This window comes from Salmo salar, chromosome 07, assembly GCF_965601325.2.
Source record: "Salmo salar chromosome 07, fSalSal1, whole genome shotgun sequence".
In the NCBI taxonomy this organism is placed as follows: Eukaryota; Metazoa; Chordata; class Actinopteri; order Salmoniformes; family Salmonidae; genus Salmo; species Salmo salar.
The window spans coordinates 29,907,430-29,926,648 of record NC_138297.1 but is presented as its reverse complement, the minus strand read 5'-3'; the positions used below and the strand labels follow the sequence as shown (position 1 = coordinate 29,926,648).

At 41.6% G+C, this 19,219-nt stretch overlaps 1 protein-coding gene across 1 annotated transcript in view; it reads right to left on the bottom strand.

Moving 5' to 3' along the window:
- Positions 1 to 366: 366 nt before the first annotated feature.
- pea15 (proliferation and apoptosis adaptor protein 15) overlaps positions 367 to 19,219 on the bottom strand; it is a 62,992-nt gene continuing 44,139 nt past the window's right edge. Inside the window, 3 exon segments of the mRNA NM_001146575.2 lie at positions 367 to 675; positions 789 to 944; positions 1,923 to 2,097. Of these exon segments, the coding sequence (NP_001140047.1) occupies positions 611 to 675; positions 789 to 944; positions 1,923 to 2,094 (393 nt within the window). The 5' untranslated portion in view covers positions 2,095 to 2,097 and the 3' untranslated portion in view covers positions 367 to 610.

Here is a 19,219-nt window from a genome sequence, read left to right as displayed (position 1 = left end):
AATTCTAACTTCCACTTAAGTCACATTTTCACTTAGTATCCCAATGCATGACTAAGTGAACATTGGACTGAAGTTAGGATTTGCCCCTTAGTGATATATTGACTGAATAATATGGTTGCACATCTACAGTATGTAACTAATGACAACAGGTTCATCCTAATGACCTAACACAGGAGATGTAACTACTGGATCTGATATAATGGTGCTTTTCCTGCAACATCTAGGTTGAACTGGAACGCCCCCCCACACACACACAAGTTTTCTCAAAACAGTGTTACAGGTACACAAACTAACCCACACATCTTTTAACAAAGAGGGATTGGATTTTAGCTTTGGCTCTGTCTTTCTTTCTTTCTCTTTTTTGTTCTCTCCATCTTTCTCTCATCTTGAGCTCTTCCTCTCTTCCTCCTTTAGTCAGGGAAGAGGCGATCGCGGCAGACGTGGCAGCGAAGCATCGTGGCGATCTGATTGGTTAATTGGAGAAGGGCTGCTAGTCTCTATGTCATGTGGTGAATGTTAGTGGAACGGGGCTGAGGCGGGGCGAAGGGGGGGGGGGGTCGAGATGGTTGGAGTGCCAGGGGTCAAAGTGCAAAGGTCAGGGGTGATGACCTCACACTTTTTTAGGGGGAGGAGCCAACTTTATGATCTCGTCTTCAGAGGGTTGGCGAATGATATCTGAGGAGAGAGAAAGAGAAAGAAAAAAGAGTAAAGTCTCAGTAAAAGTTGAATGTTTTTTTTGGCAGAGGGAATGCGTGTGAGCTTGGTGTCACACACACACACACACACACCTTTGTATTTCTTGGCAGAGGGGATGCGTGTGAGCTTGGTGTCGATCTCGTCGTCCTCAGAGATCTTGAGTACGGTGGTGCGATACTCAATGACCCGGGTCAGCAGGTCTGGTCGTCGTGAGATCTCAAAGATGTGCTCGATGTATGACAGGTTATCTATAAGAAGGGCAACATAGCGTGACATTTTTGAGGTGCAAAACAGCAAAGATCTGTGCAAGAATACTAATTATAATATGAAAGTGATTTAATTTGAAACGTTTCTTAAACGTGCGTTACAAGATATTCGCTCGTTTGCGCCATGAAACAACCCTCCATCCCTCCCTCTCCTCCGTCCCCTTCCTCCTCTCTCTCCTCTCTCCACTCCTAGAGCCCTATAAAATCTGTGTTGCGGAGAACATTGACGGAATACCATTTAAACGGAATTCAACAATGTTCTAAAATGTATTGACCTTAATAGGAAATTAACTACATGTATTGAACTTTTTGAAAATGTGAAAATGTATGAATTTACCCAAGTAAATCATAAGACATGAACAAAATGCATCAGTGGTTCGTACGTTCCTGCAACTTCCTGAAACGGCACAGGAACGCCGAAGACTGTGTTTATGTGTGCGGTGCACGCAAAAACGTTGTGTAGCCGTTAGCGATGATGATGCTAATGATAACATCTTCTGGTAGAGATGAAAAGGTTCGCCAAAAACCTTCTCAATTAAACTACAATTTAGCCTATGCCTATCTGGCAGAATGATATCATGATATCATGATTATTTGCATCAATCCTGTGGCCATTTTGTTTTGCAAACTCTGCAATCATGTGAACTCTACAGAAACATCACTAACAAAACAACGGTCTCTGGCTGGTGTGCACATGAATTAAAGGGTAGCTACACCCCAAAATCGGAATTCCTTCGATTTTTACCAGACCTCAAAAGTGGTCTCCTGATGTGGTTTAAGCATTGTTGTGGAGTTAGGGAAAATTTGGGAAAAAAACGAAATGGAATCAAGCAAAAAATACAACAGATTTTATAGGGCCCTATACTCCCCTCCATCTCTCCCTCCCTACCTCCCTTCCTCCTCCTCCCTTCCCTTCCCAAATGTTGATCTGGGAAACCTGGAAAATTCTCCCTCTCTCACCCAGTGCCAGCTTTTCGTTTTTCTCCAGGTAGTTGAACCACTCCTTGGAGGAGGTGATTGTGTTGCTCTGGTCCTCTGTGATGTCCTCCTTGCAGGCTGACTTGAGTTGGTCCAAGTCCTCGTTGGTGATGTTCTCAGACAGGTCACTGAGCAAAGAACTGTACTCCGACATGGTCTGAGGGAGGGAGGAGAAGGGAGGGCAGGAAGGGAAAGAGAGAAGAGAGAGAGCTGTTAGCTAATTTTGAAACAGTGACCCTTAAACACATACTTTGCATCAAAGTACGAGCGTGTGGCCACATTTCTTTAGTGTGTCAGTTTTCTCTTCTCTAGACATTACCCCTAACCACTGTCCTACAGTCAGTTGTATTTCCAACTCCCTAATGGTTAAGGTTTGGGTTGTGTAATCTGACCCTATATCTGTGGTTAGGGGAAACATCTCTCTAGAGAGGAAGAGAGAAAAAGAGAGAGCGGCGAGAGAGAGAGAAAGAGAGCGAGATAGATAGAGAGCGAGATAGATAAATAGAGAGAGAGAGAGAGAGAGAGAAGTAGAAAGATGAGAGAGAATGGGAGATAGAGAATAGAAGAGTAAGATAGAATGGGGAGCACAGAAGCAGTCCTTCTATTCTATTGGATCTCTCCGGTAAAGTCAGGCAACTCTGCAGATGGGAGGCTGGAACGTGGCTATACTTACTACTGCCAGTAAGCCACACAAACATCAATACACTGTATGCGTCCGTGACTGTTAATATGACAATATTTAGCTGTTGAGTGACACTGTGGTGCCGATGTGACAATGCACCTGATAAGATTAGCTTCTGTGAAAGAGTGTATTTGATGTAGGTGATTGAGTTTTGAGTAACTGTGACAGTAACTGAGTGTTTTTCAAGTGTTGTGTGTGTGTGTGTGTGTGTGTGTGTGTGTGTGTGTGTGTGTGTGTGTGTGTGTGTGCTCTTGGGAAATGGCATCTACCTAAAATAAAAGATGAACGCACACGGCACACACATACAGCTGTCTTGCCTTGAAAAGGAGAAGAAGAATTCTTGGTGGATCTCTCCGAATGCGACTTGTGTGTGTGTATATATATATGTATATATAATATATATATATATATATATATATATATATATGTATATGTGTGTGTGTATCAGAGGAGGCTGGTGTGAGGAGCTATAGGAGGACGGGCTCATTGTAATGGCTGGACTGGAATAAATGGAACGGTATCAAACACATCAAACATATGGAAACCAGATGTTTGACTCCGTTTCATCAATTCCATTCCAGCCATTACAATGAGCCCTTCCTCCTATAGCTCCTCCCACCAGCTCCACTGATGTGTATGTATGATTGACAGGGCTCAGGGATGACCTAAATACAAGAAGTGTCATACTCTCTTCTACCAGGAGAGGGCAGTGATCCATATACAGACCCAATGGTACACCTAAACGTACGCCCAATGGTGTCTGTGTGTGTGTGTGTGTGTGTGTGTGTGAGTCAATGGACGTGTCTTCTCCCTCCCCCTGTCATCTTTCTCATGACAGACACTGTTATACGGTCAGTTTGTGTCATTTTCCCTTAAATGGTGAAGGTTATGATAGGGTGTGGGTAAAATGAACCTAGATCTGTGACTCAGGGAGAGCAATATAATAACAGTGTGTTTTACTGGCCCTGCCGCCCCCCACCCCTCCAGCCACACATGGTCATTACCTTAAATGTTACATTCATCTCCTCTCAATTCAAAGCAGTTTTTAGTCAATAAAGAGAGAGTGTTACGTGGGAGAATACACTCCTAGCCCCGGGTGAATGGAAAATGGAATGCAGTGCAGGTGTGTGTCTATTTGTTTAGATGAGTGTGAGTGCGTGCGTCAATGTGTCTGTCTGTCTGTCTGTCTGTCTGTGTGCCCCCTTTCCCTGTAACCCTAAAGGGTCTCTCTATTGATCTATTCTATTACTTTCTAGTCTTTTTCTCTCCCCCTTATCTCTCTCTTTTTCTCCCCATCTCACTCGCTCTCTCTGGTCTACATCTCTCTCTCTCTCTTCATGCCTCCTACCTCCCTCTCCCTCTTTCTTAACCCCCCGTTCTCTAGGACGAGGCTGACACTGCTTCCACACATAGTAGGGCCACTGTCTCCATCACATTCTCATGAACACAAACATGCTTTTGTCTGCTGCTCTCCTCTGTCTCTCTCCCTCTCCCTCCACCCCTCCCTCCCTCTATCCTAGTGTGTGGAGGGTGAAGGGGGGAGAGAACGTCTGCTGGTCTCTTCTGTCTCTCTACCTCTCTCTCTCTCTCTCTCTCTCTCACTCCCTCCACCCCTCCATCCCAGTGTAAGGAGGGTGGAGAGGGGGGACAAGGACGCCAGCCTAGCCCAGGCAGCCCCTCTCCCCCGTGAGTAAACTCCTAAATCTACCCCCTGGCAGCCATCTGGCCTAGCCCCAAGCAAAACAGGTTCCAACAGTATTCAAAGTAATTTCAAACACTTTATCTGTGCTTCATTGAGCTTAACTGGCTTCATGGACCAAGAGAATAGTTTCAAATCTGTAATCCCCGCCCATCTGACACTAGACAGTCTAGAGCAAAGTTATTGGAGTTTTGGAAAAGATTCTACATAGTATTTTAACTCAGTTCTGGCTGTTCTAGAGCCTAGCACACCATATAGACTGTTCCTTTGACTAGAGAGCAATGCCACTGTGCTATTATCCACCTCGCAAACAAGACCTACTGTTCTCACTCATACAGTTGAAGTCAGAAGTTTACATACACCTTAGCCAAATACATTTAAACTCAGTTTTTCACAATTCCTGACATTTAATCCTAGTAACAATTCCCTGTCTTTGGTCAGTTAGGATCACCACTTTATTTTAAGAATGTGAAATGTCAGAATAATAGTAGAGAGGATGATTTATTTCAGCTTTTATTTATTTCATCACATTCCCAGTGGGTCAGAAGTTTAAATACACTCAATTAGTATTTGGTAGCATTGCCTTTAAATTGTTTAACTTGGGTCAAATGTTTTGGGTAGCCTTCCACAAGCTTCCCACATTAAGTTGGGTGAATTCAGGGCCATTTCTCCTGACAGAGCTGGTGTAACTGTGTAAGGTTTGTCGGCATCCTTGCTCGCACACGCTTTTTCAGTTCTGACCACAAGTTTTCTATAGGATTGAGGTCAGGGCTTTGTGATGGCCACTCTAATACCTTGACTTTGTTGTCCTTAAGCCATTTTGCCACAATTTTGGAAGTATGTTGGGGTGTTGTCCATTTGGAAGACCCATTTGCGACCAAGCTTTAACTTCCTGACTGATTCCTTGAGATGTTGCTTCAATATATCCACATAATTTTCCTGCCTCATGATGGCATCTATTTTGTGAAGTGCACCAGTGTAACGGCCGTCGTTGAAGAGAGTAGACCAAGGCGCAGCGTGGATAGTGCTCATCTTGAATTTATTACAGATAGAACACTTTAACCAAAAAAAACAAGAAACCGACAGCAAACCAGTTCTGTCAGGTGCAAACCACTAAACAGAAATTAACTACCCACAAACCCCAAAGGAAAACAGGCTGCCTAAGTATGACTCCCAATCAGCGACAACGATGTACAGCTGTCCCTGATTGAGAGCCATACCAGGCCAAAACAAAGAAATACAAAGCATAGAAAAACGGACATAGAATGCCCACCCAAATCACACCCTGACCAAACCTAAATAGAGACATAAAAAAGGCTCTCTCAGGTCAGGGCGTGACAACCAGTCCCTTCTGCAGCAAAGCACCCCCACAACATGATGCTGCCACCCCCGTGCTTCACGGTTGGGATGGTGTTCTTCGGCTTGCAAGCCTCCCCCTTTTCCTCCAAACATAACAATGGTCATTATGGCCAAACAGTTCTATTTTTGTTTCATCAGACCAGAGGACATTTCTACAAAAAGTACGATCTTTGTCCCCATGTGCAGTTGCAAACCGTAGTCTGGCTTTTTTATGGCGGTTTTGGAGCAGTGGCTTCTTCCTTGCTGAGCGGCCTTTCAGGTTATGTCGATATAGGACTCGTTTTACTGTGGATATAGATACGTTTGTACCGGTTTCCTCCAGAATCTTCACAAGGTCCTTTGCTGTTGTTTTGGGATTGATTTGCACATTTCACACCAAAGTGCGTTCATCTCTAGGAGACAGAACGCGTCTCCTTCTTGAGCGGTTTGATGGCTGCGTGGTCTCATGGTGTTTATACTTGTGTACTATTGTTTGTACAGCTGAACGTGGTACCTTCAGGCGTTTGGAAATTGCTCCCAAGGATGAACCAGACTTGTGGAGGTCTACATTTCTTTTTCTGAGGTCTTGGCTGATTTTCTTTAATTTTCCCATCATGTCAAGCAAAGCGGCACTGAGTTTGAAGGTAGGCCTTGAAATACATCCACAGGCACACCTCCAATTGACTCAAATGATTAGCCTATCAGAAGCTTCTAAAGCCATGACATCATTTTCTGGAATTTTCCAAGCTGTTTAAAGGCACAATCAACTTAGTGTATGTAAACTTCTGACCCACTGGAATTGTGAAATAATCTGTCTGTAAACAATTGTTGGAAAAATTACTTGTGTCATGCACAAAGTAGATGTCCTAACCGACTTGCCAAAACTAAAGTTTGTTAACAAGAAATTTGTGGTGGTTGAAAAATGAGTTTTAATGACTCCAACCTAAGTGTATGTAAACTTCTGACTTCAACTGTACATGTGTACACGCACACAGGCAGGCATGCAGACACACGCTGTCAAGCACGCATGCACATACACACACACATACAATTGTCATTGAGCTAAAGGAAACAGCGGGCAAACTATGAGGGTAAAAACATGCCTCACACACCTGTTGAGCCATATTTCTCACTGTAAGCCATGCAAGAGGGGGCAAAGTGAGAGCGATTGAGTATTCTCCTCTCTCTCCCTCTCTCTCTCGCGGTCCCCCTTTCTCTTTCTATCTGACTCCCCCTCCCTCTCTCGCACTCTCTTTCCCTTTCTTTCGCTCTCTCTCTCTCTCTCTCTCTCTAGCGCCATCACTCTATTGCAATAGCTACTCGACCTTTGGATGCCTATTCTCTATTGCTGGGTGAGTGAGGGGTGTGCTCGTCAAATAGAGCTAAGGGAACTGTATGGTCCATTTGTGTGTGTGAGTTTGTGTGTGAGTCTGAGTGGGGGGCCCGTCACTGTCTGGCTAAACAGGCGGCACCATACACACCGACACAGACACTACACTGTTGTAAGAATAATCACCAACCTCCCCTTTACTGCCCCCCCCCCCCCCACATACACACACACACACACCACTACTACTACCACCACTACCCAAACTCCATTCACTCTTCACACTGCTGAAGTTGCCATGGAGACCAGGCCCTGCTTTGTCTTTCAGCCCGGAGACTGTTACCTAGCGACCAGGGAAAGTTCCACTCTACCCCAGAAGCTCCTGGTGCGAGAGAGAGAGAGAGAAGGAAAGAGAGAGTGAGAAAGGGATAGCGGGATAGTGAGACAGAAGGAGAGGGAGAGAAAGAGTAGAGAGTAGAGTGTTGAGCTTTTGAATGTGACAACATGGTGCCAATGTGACTATGGTGACAACGTCTGACTAATGTCAACACAGACACACAGACACACACTAACACACAGGCTCACTGTTCAACAGGTCCATGACGAATATATTTTTAAGTTAGACCCCTCCATTAAACTATCTCTGCTTTAACCATGGTGTGTGTGTGTGTGTGTGTGTGTGTGTGTGTGTGTGTGTGTGTGTGTGTGTGTGTGTGTGTGTGGGGGGGGGGGGGGGGGCTTTTGAACCATGTGCCTCAAAGCTTGACCAGGCTAAAATGGCAAAAACGCGATCTTTACATGTAACCATGACAACCACGTTACTGTGAGCTGCAAAAATCACTCTGACCGGGATTTAGGAAGGGAATAAAATACCTCAATTTCTCTCTCTCGCTCTCTCTATCGCTATCCCTCCCTCTCAGTCGACCTGTGTTATCTCCTTTTCTCTAATCTGCCTCTCTCTCTCACGCTCTCTTTACCCCTACTTCCTCTGTTATGTGTTGCTCTCTCCCTGCCTATCTCTCTCCCCCTCTCACTATTTTGCCCCTGTTTTGTTTCACAGGGCATGATGACATGGCTCCCTCCCTCCCTCCTCCCCTCTCACTTTCAGTATCTCTATGCCTGCTTTGTTGTCTCTCTATCAGTCGTTCTCTCGAATCTCTCACTCACTATTACAAACCTCACTTCTCCGATATCTTTTCTAAACTCAATCCCTCCATTCCAGCCCCACTTTTCCTCTCGACTACAGTATTACAGTCACCTCGTAAAAATGATTGGCACCCTTGATAAAGATGAGTAAAAAAAATACTGTCTCAAATAGATAATATAAATTCTGAGCTATATTGTATGGTCAAAAAACCAGGACAGTTATATTATTTTATACTAATAAAATTGTTTAGAGAAAGAGATTTTATTGAACAAGTAATCCTTTTTATCTCAAAATGATAGGTTGGCACCCCTGTTTTCAATACTTTGTGCAACCTCCCTTTGCGAGGATAATGACACTTAGCCTTTTTACAGTATATAATGTTTTTGAGATTGGAGAACACATTGGGAGGAATCTTAGACCATTCCGCCATACAGAATATTTCCAGATCCTTGATATCCTTAAGTCTGCGCATACGGACTGCCCTCTTCAATTCAAACCACATGTTTTCAATGGGGTTCAAATCCGGAGACTGGTATGGCCATTTTCAAAATGTTGATTTTGTTGTCAAATAACCATTTCTTTGTGGATTTTGATGTGTACTTGGGGTCATTGTCTTGCTGGAAGATCCACTTGAGGCCAAGAATCAGCCTCCAAGCAGAAGCAACCAGGTTTTCGGCTAAAATATCCTGGTAATGGGTAAAGTTCATGATGCCATTGACCTTAACAAGTTAACAAGTGCCCCAGGACCAATGCAAGCAAAACAGCCCCATAACATCAATGATTCATCACCATATCTTATAGTAGTTATGAGGTCCTTTTCTGCATATGCATCGTTCTTTTAATGCCAAACCCACCGCTGGTTTGCGTAGCCATAGAGCCCTATTTTTGTCTCATCTGACCATAGCACCGGTTCCAATCCAAGTGCCAATGGCGTTTAGCAAACTCCAGGTGTTTACATATGTTGTTGCGCTTAAAGGCTTTTTTCCCTAGCAACTCTTCCAAAGAGCCTATTGGCATGGGGGTGGCGTCTAACTGTAGTTTTGGAATCTTGGTGACCCCAAGATGCCACCAAGTTCTGTTATTCTCCAACTGTGGCCCGAACCATCTTCCTCAGTATATGTGGGACAAGATACAAATGCGTCCTTTACCAGGCAAGTTTACCACTGATCCAGTGGTTTTAAACATCTTAATTACTGCCCTAATAGCGGTATCTTTTTTGTTGTTGCTGTTTAAACATTTTTTTTACCCATTGCCTGATTTATGAAAATCCACAACCATATGTCTCTTTTCATTTGTGAATTCCTTGCCTTTCACAATGGTGACGGATGACAAATGGATTTCACATGCGTATTACCTCTTTTATATCCCAATGAAACAGGAAGCCATGGAAGGCCACAATACAGTTCCTTAAAGCGGCAATCAGCAGTAGAAACAATAATTAAGCATTGTTTCAGTAAAAAGCTGAGAAATGGGGCTGGAGAAATGTAACCACTCTCAAATATATTTTACAGAGCTATGGGTGCAAGGACTGACCATCCATTATATTACAATTATAGGTTTAACCATGTTTTGAGGCTATATATATATATATATATATATATATATATATATATATATTACACTTACTTTGTTTACAAACATTTGAGTAAAACAAGCTTATACAGTGCATTTGGAAAGTATTCAGACCACTTTAATTTTTCCACATTTTGTTACGTTACAGACTTATTCTAAAATTGATTAAATAGTTTTTTTCTCCTCAATCTACACACAATACCCCAGAATGACAAAGCAAAAATAGTTGACATTTTGGCACATTTATTAAATATAAAAAACAGAAATACTTTATTTACAGACCCTTTGCTATGAGACTCAAAATTGAGCTGAGGTGCATCCTGTTTCTATTGATCATCCTTGAGATGTTTCTACAATTTTTTTTGCAAATGTATAATAAAATTTAAATGGAAATATCACATTTACATAAGTATTCAGATCCTTTACTCAGTCTTCTTGGATATGACGCTACAAGCATGGCATACCAAGCTCTGTAGATCCTCTGCCAGGTTAGATCGGGATCGTCGCTGCACAGCTATTTTTAGGTCTCTCCTGAGATGTTCAAGTACGGGCTCTGGCTGGGCCACTCAAGGTCATTCAGAGACTTGTCCCGAAGCCACTCCTGCGTTGTCTTGGATGTGTGCTTAGGGTCGTTGTCCTGTTGGAAGGTCAAGCACTCTGGAGCAGGTTTTCATCAAGAATCCCTCTGTACTTTGCTCCGTTCATCTTTACCTTCATCCTGACTACTCTCTCATCCCCAAAGCATGATGCTGCCACCACCATGCTTCACCGTAGGTATGGTATTAGCCAAGTGATGAGCGGCGCCTGGTTTCCTCCAGACGTGATGCTTGGCATTCAGGCCAAAGAGTTCAATCTTGGTTTCATCAGACCAGAAAATCTTGTGGTCTGAGAATCCTTTAGGTGCCTTTAGGTGCCTTTTGGCAAACTCCAAGCGGGCTGCCAAGCGGACTGTTAGGTGCCTTTTACTGAGGAGTGGCTTCCGTCAGGCCACTCTACCATAAAGGCCTGATTGGTGGAGTGCTGCAGAGATGGTTGTCTTCTGGAAGGTTCTACCACCTCCACAGAGAAACACTTGAGCTCTGTCAGAGTGATCATCAGGTTCTTGGTCGCCTCCCTGACCAAGGCCCTTCTCCCCCGATTGCTCAGTTTGGCTGTGCGGCCAGCTCTAGGAAGAGTCTTGGTGGTTCCAAATGTCTTCCATTTAAGAATGATGGAGGCCACTGTGTTCTTGGGGACCTTCAATGCTGCAGAAATGTTTTGGTACCCTTCCCCAGATCTGTGCCTAGACACAATCCTATCTCGGAGCTCTACGGACAATTCCTTCAACCTCATGGCTTGGTTTTTGCTCTGACATGCACTGCCAACTGGGGGACCTTATATAGACAGGTGTGTGCCTTTCCAAATCATGTCCAATCAATTGAATTTACCACAGGTGGACTCCAATCAAGTTGTAGAAACATCTCAAGGATGATCAATGGGAACAGGATGCACCTGAGTTCAATTTCGAGTCTACTAAAATCCTGTTTTCATTTTGTCATTATTCAGGTATTGTGTATAGATTGATGAGGAAAAACATGTATTTCATCAATTTTAGAATAAGGCTGTAAGGTATCAAAATGTGGAAAAATGAAGGGCTGAATACTTTCCGAATGCGCTGTATTTTGGGTTCTGATGGGGTACGGCAGTTGAACTAAGCTCATGAGGCATTTATAAGTTGTGTTCTTCAAGAATCAATGGGTGCATATCATCAATTTATACGTCCAAAAATCGATGTAGCAACTGCTGATTGCCCCTTTAAGATGAGATTAAAAACTTAAACCTTTATGCAGATTGAATTTTGTTTGATTTTATCGATAAGAATCTTTAGAGGTGCCAATCATTTTGACACCTATCTTTTTTAGATACAAAATGATTACTTGTTAAACAAAATCTCTTTCTCTGGCCAATTACATTTGTATAAAATTATATAATTTTCTATATTTTCTGAGCATACAATATAGCTCAGTATTGTATTATTTATTTTATACAGTCTTGTTTGCTGATCTTTATCAAGGGTGTCAATCATTTTGGAGGTGACTGTAAACTGTCCCATCTTGTGACGCTACCCAAAACAAACATAAACAAACACCCACCTCAAAACAATGACAGGACACAGGAAACGACAGGGGACATCAGCCTCTCTGCATGGTGTCACAGCACAACTCTGTTCTCTGTTGATACACCCTGGTGATCCCTGCTGGGCTAACGTCTAAACACAGACCTACTCCGTCCAAACTGCTGTGCACAGGACTGGTGGTCAGCTTAAATGAAAATAAGACTATTATTTGGTTATACTACTGTATATTTACATTATTATGACATGGTGTTGTCTGTAAAATCTGATGAATGATTCTTGATTTATGAGTAATTCCTAATTTAGGCTCTGTTCTAATTCAAATTCATCAGCAGTTTGAGTTGACTTGGGAATCAATGTTCAGGGATTCATCGGATAACATTGAGGAGTTTACCACATCAGTCACCGGCTTCATTAATAAGTGCATCGATGATGTTGTCCCCACAGTGACCGTACGTACATATCCCAACCAGAAGCCATGGATTGCAACATCTGAGCTAAAGGGTAGAACTGCCGCTTTCAAGGAGTGGGACACTAATCTGGACGCTTATAAGAAATCCCACTACGCCCTCCGATGAGCCATCCAACAGTCAAAACGTCAATACAGGACTAAGATTGAATCGTACTACGCTGCCGCTGATGCTGGTTGGATGTGGCAGGGCTTGCAAACTATAACGGATTACAAAGAGAAACCCAGCTGCGAGCTGCCCAGTGACTTGAGCCTACAGTGGTTCCTTCTTTAAAAGTCGTGTCATACTGCGGCACACCTTGCGTGCTGCCGCAGCATTCTGTGGCACGTCATTTAATTATCAGCCATGTTTTTCTGTTACTGCAAGTTATTGCTAGTTTGACCACCAGAGGACATCTTTGAGAAGCATTTGATAGTATTCCGTATTGGCATTACCAGAGAATTTAAAACCTTTTTTGTAATAACATAGTATATGGGAGTGATTTTAAGACATTTGGCTTAATTAATTTGATTAATATTATGGTGTTTCTATTCAGAGAAAAACGAAACCCTCTGGGTTTCTATTAGGATGGAATGGAAAATATGTCGCTGTACAACTTGACGGTCGGGAGTAGGCTACAGGATTGGAGGATTCTAAATTGTTTGCTTCATTAGACAACTTTGTTCCAATATTTCTGTAAATCAGTGATATGTATTCCTATAGTAATTCGTTATGGATCCATAACTATAATCAACATCTGCATTTTTAGTATTTTTTATCATTATTTTATTAATGAAATGTGTTTATTTGTTTATTAGGCTACTGTGCAGTCTACAGTACATACTGTAGAAAAAAATGGGAAAGTGCCTAATTCCTTACATTAGGGAGAGCAGGCAATGTCTGTACTACAGAATGCAGGGCATGCGGGAGACCAGTGTTATTTCATAGTTGTGATGTCTTCACTATTATTCTACAATGTAGAAAATAGTAAAAATAAATAAAAATCCTAGAATGAGTAGGTGTGTCCAAACTTTTGACTGGTACTTGCTTAATTAATTAGATTAATATTGTGTTTTTTTCTATTCCAAGAAAAACGAAAACCCTGGGTTTCCATTAAGATGGAACGGAAAATTTGACGCTGTACGTGACGGTCGGCAGTACAGTACTGGGCTATTTAGCTCAAGAATCCCCGCAGGGCACGAGGAAGGAGTAGGCTGTCCTTGTAAATAAGAATTTGTTCTTAACTGACTTGCCTAGTTAAATACAGGTTACACTAAGAGCGTAACATTTCTGCACCCTAATTTTCTAATTCTTGTCGAACCAATACCCAAATGGAGATTAAGTGAAAATAAAAATCTTATTGATTTGTCAAGACTAGTCCCCATGCTTGCCTCAGAGTAGTGTAAAACAGTGCTAAAATAGTTGTAGGCTTTTGCTTCTAACTTTTATATGCTCTTTAAATAAATAAGACCTACACCATTTTTAACAGCACATTACTCAACACTAGTGAGACTCATTTTGCCTGTGGTAGGCCTACAGCATATCGAAAAATATATTTTTCAATGATGTGACTCTCCGCCAATAATTACATTTTGAGGACTAAATTAATATCTAAGGGGCATTTTCCGTTAGATATTCTCAGATATTCTCACAGAGCCTAAGGGGATTTTATATAATTCTAAATGAATTCATTAATAATAATAATCTCTTTGTTTAAAAGTAGCGATATTTTGGAGATTCGTTTTCATTTAACCTAGAGTGAGCGAGAAAAAGGCCATTCTTGGACATAGGGTAAGACATTCTAACTAATTTGTAAATAAAGCCAGTTTGTTATTTAGAATTATTTATTTCTGGAGAAATCTAACTTGATTATTTAGCAGACATCACTTGCTTATATTCAGTCAACACATATCTTAAGAATATGATGGAATATTTGAACAAGTAATTTGTTATGGATCCATAACTAAATAAACATCAGCATTTTGAAAGAGTATTTTTATCATTATTTTATTAACGATAGCATAAAGATGCTGATGAAGAAATACAGTATTGTACACTATAATGTTATACATTTGGATAATAAAGCATTGAAAGCATTTTGAAGATATAAGCCACCTGCATTTGTTTTTTAGGCTACTGTGCCTAAAAGGCTACTGTGTCTGGCAAGTAAACATAGCATACAGTACATCATGTTTGTAACATGGGAAAGTGCCTAATTCCTTACATATGGGAGAGCAGGCCATGTCCAGACTTTCTCTGTGACCTCAAGTACTCATTAACTCTATCTTTAATGCTTTTTCGGGTTACATCAGTCATGGACGGAAACTTCTGAGACACAGTATTAATGATGAACACCCGGAGGTTCACTGGAAAGCCACCTTTGCCTCGGGATCCATCTCAGTTTGTATTCTATGCCCACTCGTTGTATCTCTCTTCGGTTACACATCCTTAGAATAGCAGAACAGCATAATGGTCTGGGCGGCCCTCGCTGTGCCTGGTGAGCAGTTGGTCAAGTTCTGTTGTCAGAAGAGGAATGGAAATGTCAGGGTGAACCGACGACCTGACGAATCCGCCACGTATGTTGACTCTGCCTGTCAGAGGTGGAGTTCCAGAGCTCACAGGTGTGCCTGGCATGGATTGTGACTCTATCTCGTTCCTCGCCCTATTCAATGCGTCATTCTCCACCTGAATCTCCGCCAATGCCGCCTGACTCTCCGCTAATGAGGAGTGACTCTCCGCCAAAACCGCCTGGCTCTGGACCAATGCATCAGCTGTCGCCCGTATCTCTGCCCTCAGATAATGTTTCTCTTTCTGCTGGTCTGTCTTCAATGACTTGATCTCGGTCTTCAAAGTTTGAATCTCACCCATGAGCACCTTCATTAGATGAGCAGAATGTTACCGCCCTGAGCCCTCTTCGATTACAGTGGCCTATGATAGAAACGGTAGATCAATTAAGAATGAAAAGTGACCCCAACACACAAATGCTGTGTACACATTTTAAGAATTTAGCTTAACTAACCGCTTTCTTGGCAACCATCCGTTTTTTTCAGTGCGGCCCGTTGTCCAGCCCTTTGTCCACTGATCTCCACAGATGGTTGTCGGCATGGTCGTAAGCTCTGCAAAAACACGTTCACGTTTTTAGTACACAATTATGTATTTTATTACACAGTATGCCTATACATTGATAGGCTACATACCTTATTTTTTTTAATATAAAATGCTCTGAAACCAAAATACCTTTAGTTTTGGTGATCCTCTCAGCTCCGGCTCATTTTCAAGTCCTCTGGTGGTTACAGTCCTAACCCTGGAACGTGTAGCACCATAGAAAGAAGCTGGCTTGATGAAAACGATGTCCATTTCGTCTCTTTGGTCGCAATGTAATTTTTTTTAGAATAACAGCTTGTTTTTGAATGGTAACTGTTCTGGGTGGAGTTTTGGGCGGGGTGATGAAAGGAGGAAACATCACTCTAATTACAGTCAGAAGACACTTGAAGAAACTTGCGTGGACTTATGGAAAGGCTCAGTAAGAAATGTTTTATATATATGTATATCATTTTTTTTAAATGATCAGAACATTAACCATGTGTATTCGCTTGTTTTGTACTGTTCTGTAGTTTCGACCCAATGATTTGTCTGACAAACAAAGAACTTTGCGTCCTGCAAGCCAGGGCATGGATCAAAGCTGGCAAGACATTCAATAATGTCATCTTCACAGACTAATCAACCGTGGCCCTTGAGCAATTTGCTCAAAATTGCTACAGAAAAAAAGGAAGAAGATCAAGCAAGCCGAGTCCCAAGCATCTCCTCAACTCAATGTGTGGGTGGTAATTTCTTGCCAGGGACCAGGCCCATATTTGATTTTTGTTGGTAAGTTTGGCTATTTACAAAGCAAAAGGTACATAAAATATTGTAGCCTACACCTCACGGACTGTTATGTGTTCCACAATAATTCACTCTTGCCTCCTTTTTCAGGTATCATGGCTTGAGATTTCTTTGAACTCAACAAGAGATATGCTGGGCCCTATGTCAGAGAGGTGTTTCTGGGTACACATCGGTAGGATTTGAGCAATATTTTGTTAGGTTTAGGCCTATTTACATGTATATTTCTATTACTTTACCTAATTTTGGCTGTTAGGCTAAATGTATTTTTTTCGTCTCCAATTGCAGACAATGACCCAAAACACAATGCCGCCTGGGTTTGCATTGCAAATGAGGGCATAAACTGGGTCAAGACGCCAGCAGAGTAAGTAGACCTTTATGTAGTAAAATTAAATAAAATAAAATAAATAAAAGACCTACAACACCTACGGTAGACCTACAGTATATCTAAACATGTTTTTCTAATCTCTACATGTAGGTCTCCTGATTTAAATCAGATTGAACTTGTTTGGCATCAACTGAAAACATTCATCCGTATCTCTGCCAAGCCGACAAGCAAAGATTAACTGGTCAAGGCCATCAAGATGTTTTGGCTAGAGAAATTGACGATACAACAAATACATTGATCATCTCAGCAAGGTTTTACCTGTGATCGTGGATCTGGGTGGAAGTGTGACTAAAATGTAGTTTATATAAACATCCGCATTTGAATGTCTTTTTTCTATTTATTTTATTTTATTAACGAAAGCATAAAGATGTTGATGAAGAAATACTGTAGTGCTGTTTTGAGTTATAAATGTAACACTTTAGAGTACTAAAGCATCGAATACATTTCAAGTTGAAGGATTTTCACAACAGTAGCCGGGTTATAAAAAGTCTATTGTCCTGGAAACATTTGCATGATGGGCTACACCTGCTACAGTTGTGAAAAACAAGTGTTTGAAAACCTGTTTTCAAAATGCCTCCAGTTGTCCATCACTACTGTAAATAAAGATATCTTGTTTACGTCTTGTTTACATTCTTTATTGTGTCACACATCATTTGTATCTACCTTTCCAATTACTTTTAGAGTTTGGGATTTACAAATGTGCACTTTTAAATATTAGTTACATTGTTTTATTTAGAACGTGCAGACTTTTTTTTCTTTAAATGATCGTTTTATGTAGGATGCTACATTTTTGACCAGTTGCAATTGTAAGTAGGCCTAATAAAAAATCCTACTTCTATTAGGCTGTTAAGCCTCATAGCCAACCTCAGCCAGTTAAGTTATTTTATATAGGTCTAGGCTCCAAAGAAATAGACTCCAATTAAGCCCTCTTGCTGTTTGTAAAGTCAAATTAAAATGAAGATTTTTGTTGAAATGAATTGCTCGACTGGTGTAGGTTTTCTCCATCTGTTGGTGTGCAACACTTGCATAACAAGTTAGCTATATTTTCAGCACCAGCCACTGTTCATCTCCTATTGATTGCGCTGCGGTAGCCGGCAGTTATTTTTTAACTTGAATCTTTACTTAACTAGGCAAGTCAGGTAAGAACAAATTCTTATTTACAATGACGGCCTACCCCGCCCAAACCCGGATGACGCTGGGCCAATTGAGCGCCGCCCTATGGCACTCCCAATCACAGTCGGATGTGATACAGCCTGAATTCGAACCAGGGACTGTAGTAAAGCCTCTTGCACCGAGATGCAGTGCCTTAGACTGCTGCGGCACTCTATATATACAGTGTATATTTTTTTCTGAACGTTTACCGTGTGTAGGTATAGACGTTGTAGGTAGATGTGGAAAGATAGTTACAAATGATTTGTTGCAAGCTGGAGAGGCGGGGGTGGGTTCACACCTAGCTAAAGTTGGGGAGGGGGTTCACACCTAACTCGTTTATTAGACAATTCTTTAGTAAAGGTAGAATAGTCTATTGTTCAGCTAATAGCCCACTTTTCCCCCTTTCCACATGTTAAAGATTCCAATTGATAAAGAGTTTTTAGCCACAATCGGCCCCAACCCCAAATAACACATTTGGGCACAGTCGATAGTGTGCTGGACTTCAGGCTAGACATTTTGAGGGTTCGAAACCTGCTCTCTGCTTGTTTCATTACATTATTATGCCTGGTCTCAAAGGAAATAGCCTGGATTGTTACTCCCATCTCGTTCCTCGCTCTCTTCCACGCGTCATTCAGCACGCTTGTGGGCGTGCTGGCAGAATGTACTGTTTTTTATTCTGTATATATGAATAACAAATCAGCCTTTACTTAACCTCTATGGGCTAGCGTCCCACCTACTCAACAGCCAGTTGAATCCTGTGGCGCGTTATTCAAATACCTTAGATATGATATTACTTCAATTTTTCAAAAATATGACTATTTTACACCATTTTAAAGATAAGACTCTCGTTAATCTAACCACACTGTCCGATTTCAAAAAGGCTTTACAACGAAAGCCAAACATTCGATTATGTCAGCAGAGTACCGAGCCAGAAATAATCAGACACCCATTTTTCAAGCTAGCATATAATGTCACATAAACCCAAACCACAGCTAAATGTAGCACTAACCTTTGATGATCTTCATCAGATGACAACCCTAGGACATTATGTTATACAATACATGCATGTTTTGTTCAATCAAGTTCATATTTATATCAAAAACCAGCTTTTTACATTAGCATGTGACTAGCATGTGACTAGCATTCCCACCGAACACTGCCAGTGAATTTACTAAATTACTCACGATAAACGTTCACAAAAATTATTTTAAGAATTATAGATACAGAACTCCTCTATGCACTCGATATGTCCGATTTTAAAATAGCTTTTCGGTGAAAGCACATTTTGCAATATTCTCAGTAGATAGCCCGGCATCACAGGGCTAGCTATTTAGACACCCAGCAGGTTTAGCACTCATCAAAGTCAGATTTACTATAAGAAAAATGTTATTACCTTTGTTGTCTTCGTCAGAATGCACTCCCAGGACTTCTACTTCAATAACAAATGTTGGTTTGGTCCAAAATAATCCATCGTTATATCCAAACAGCGGCGTTTTGTTCGTGCGTTCTAGACACTATCCTAAAGGCTAAATA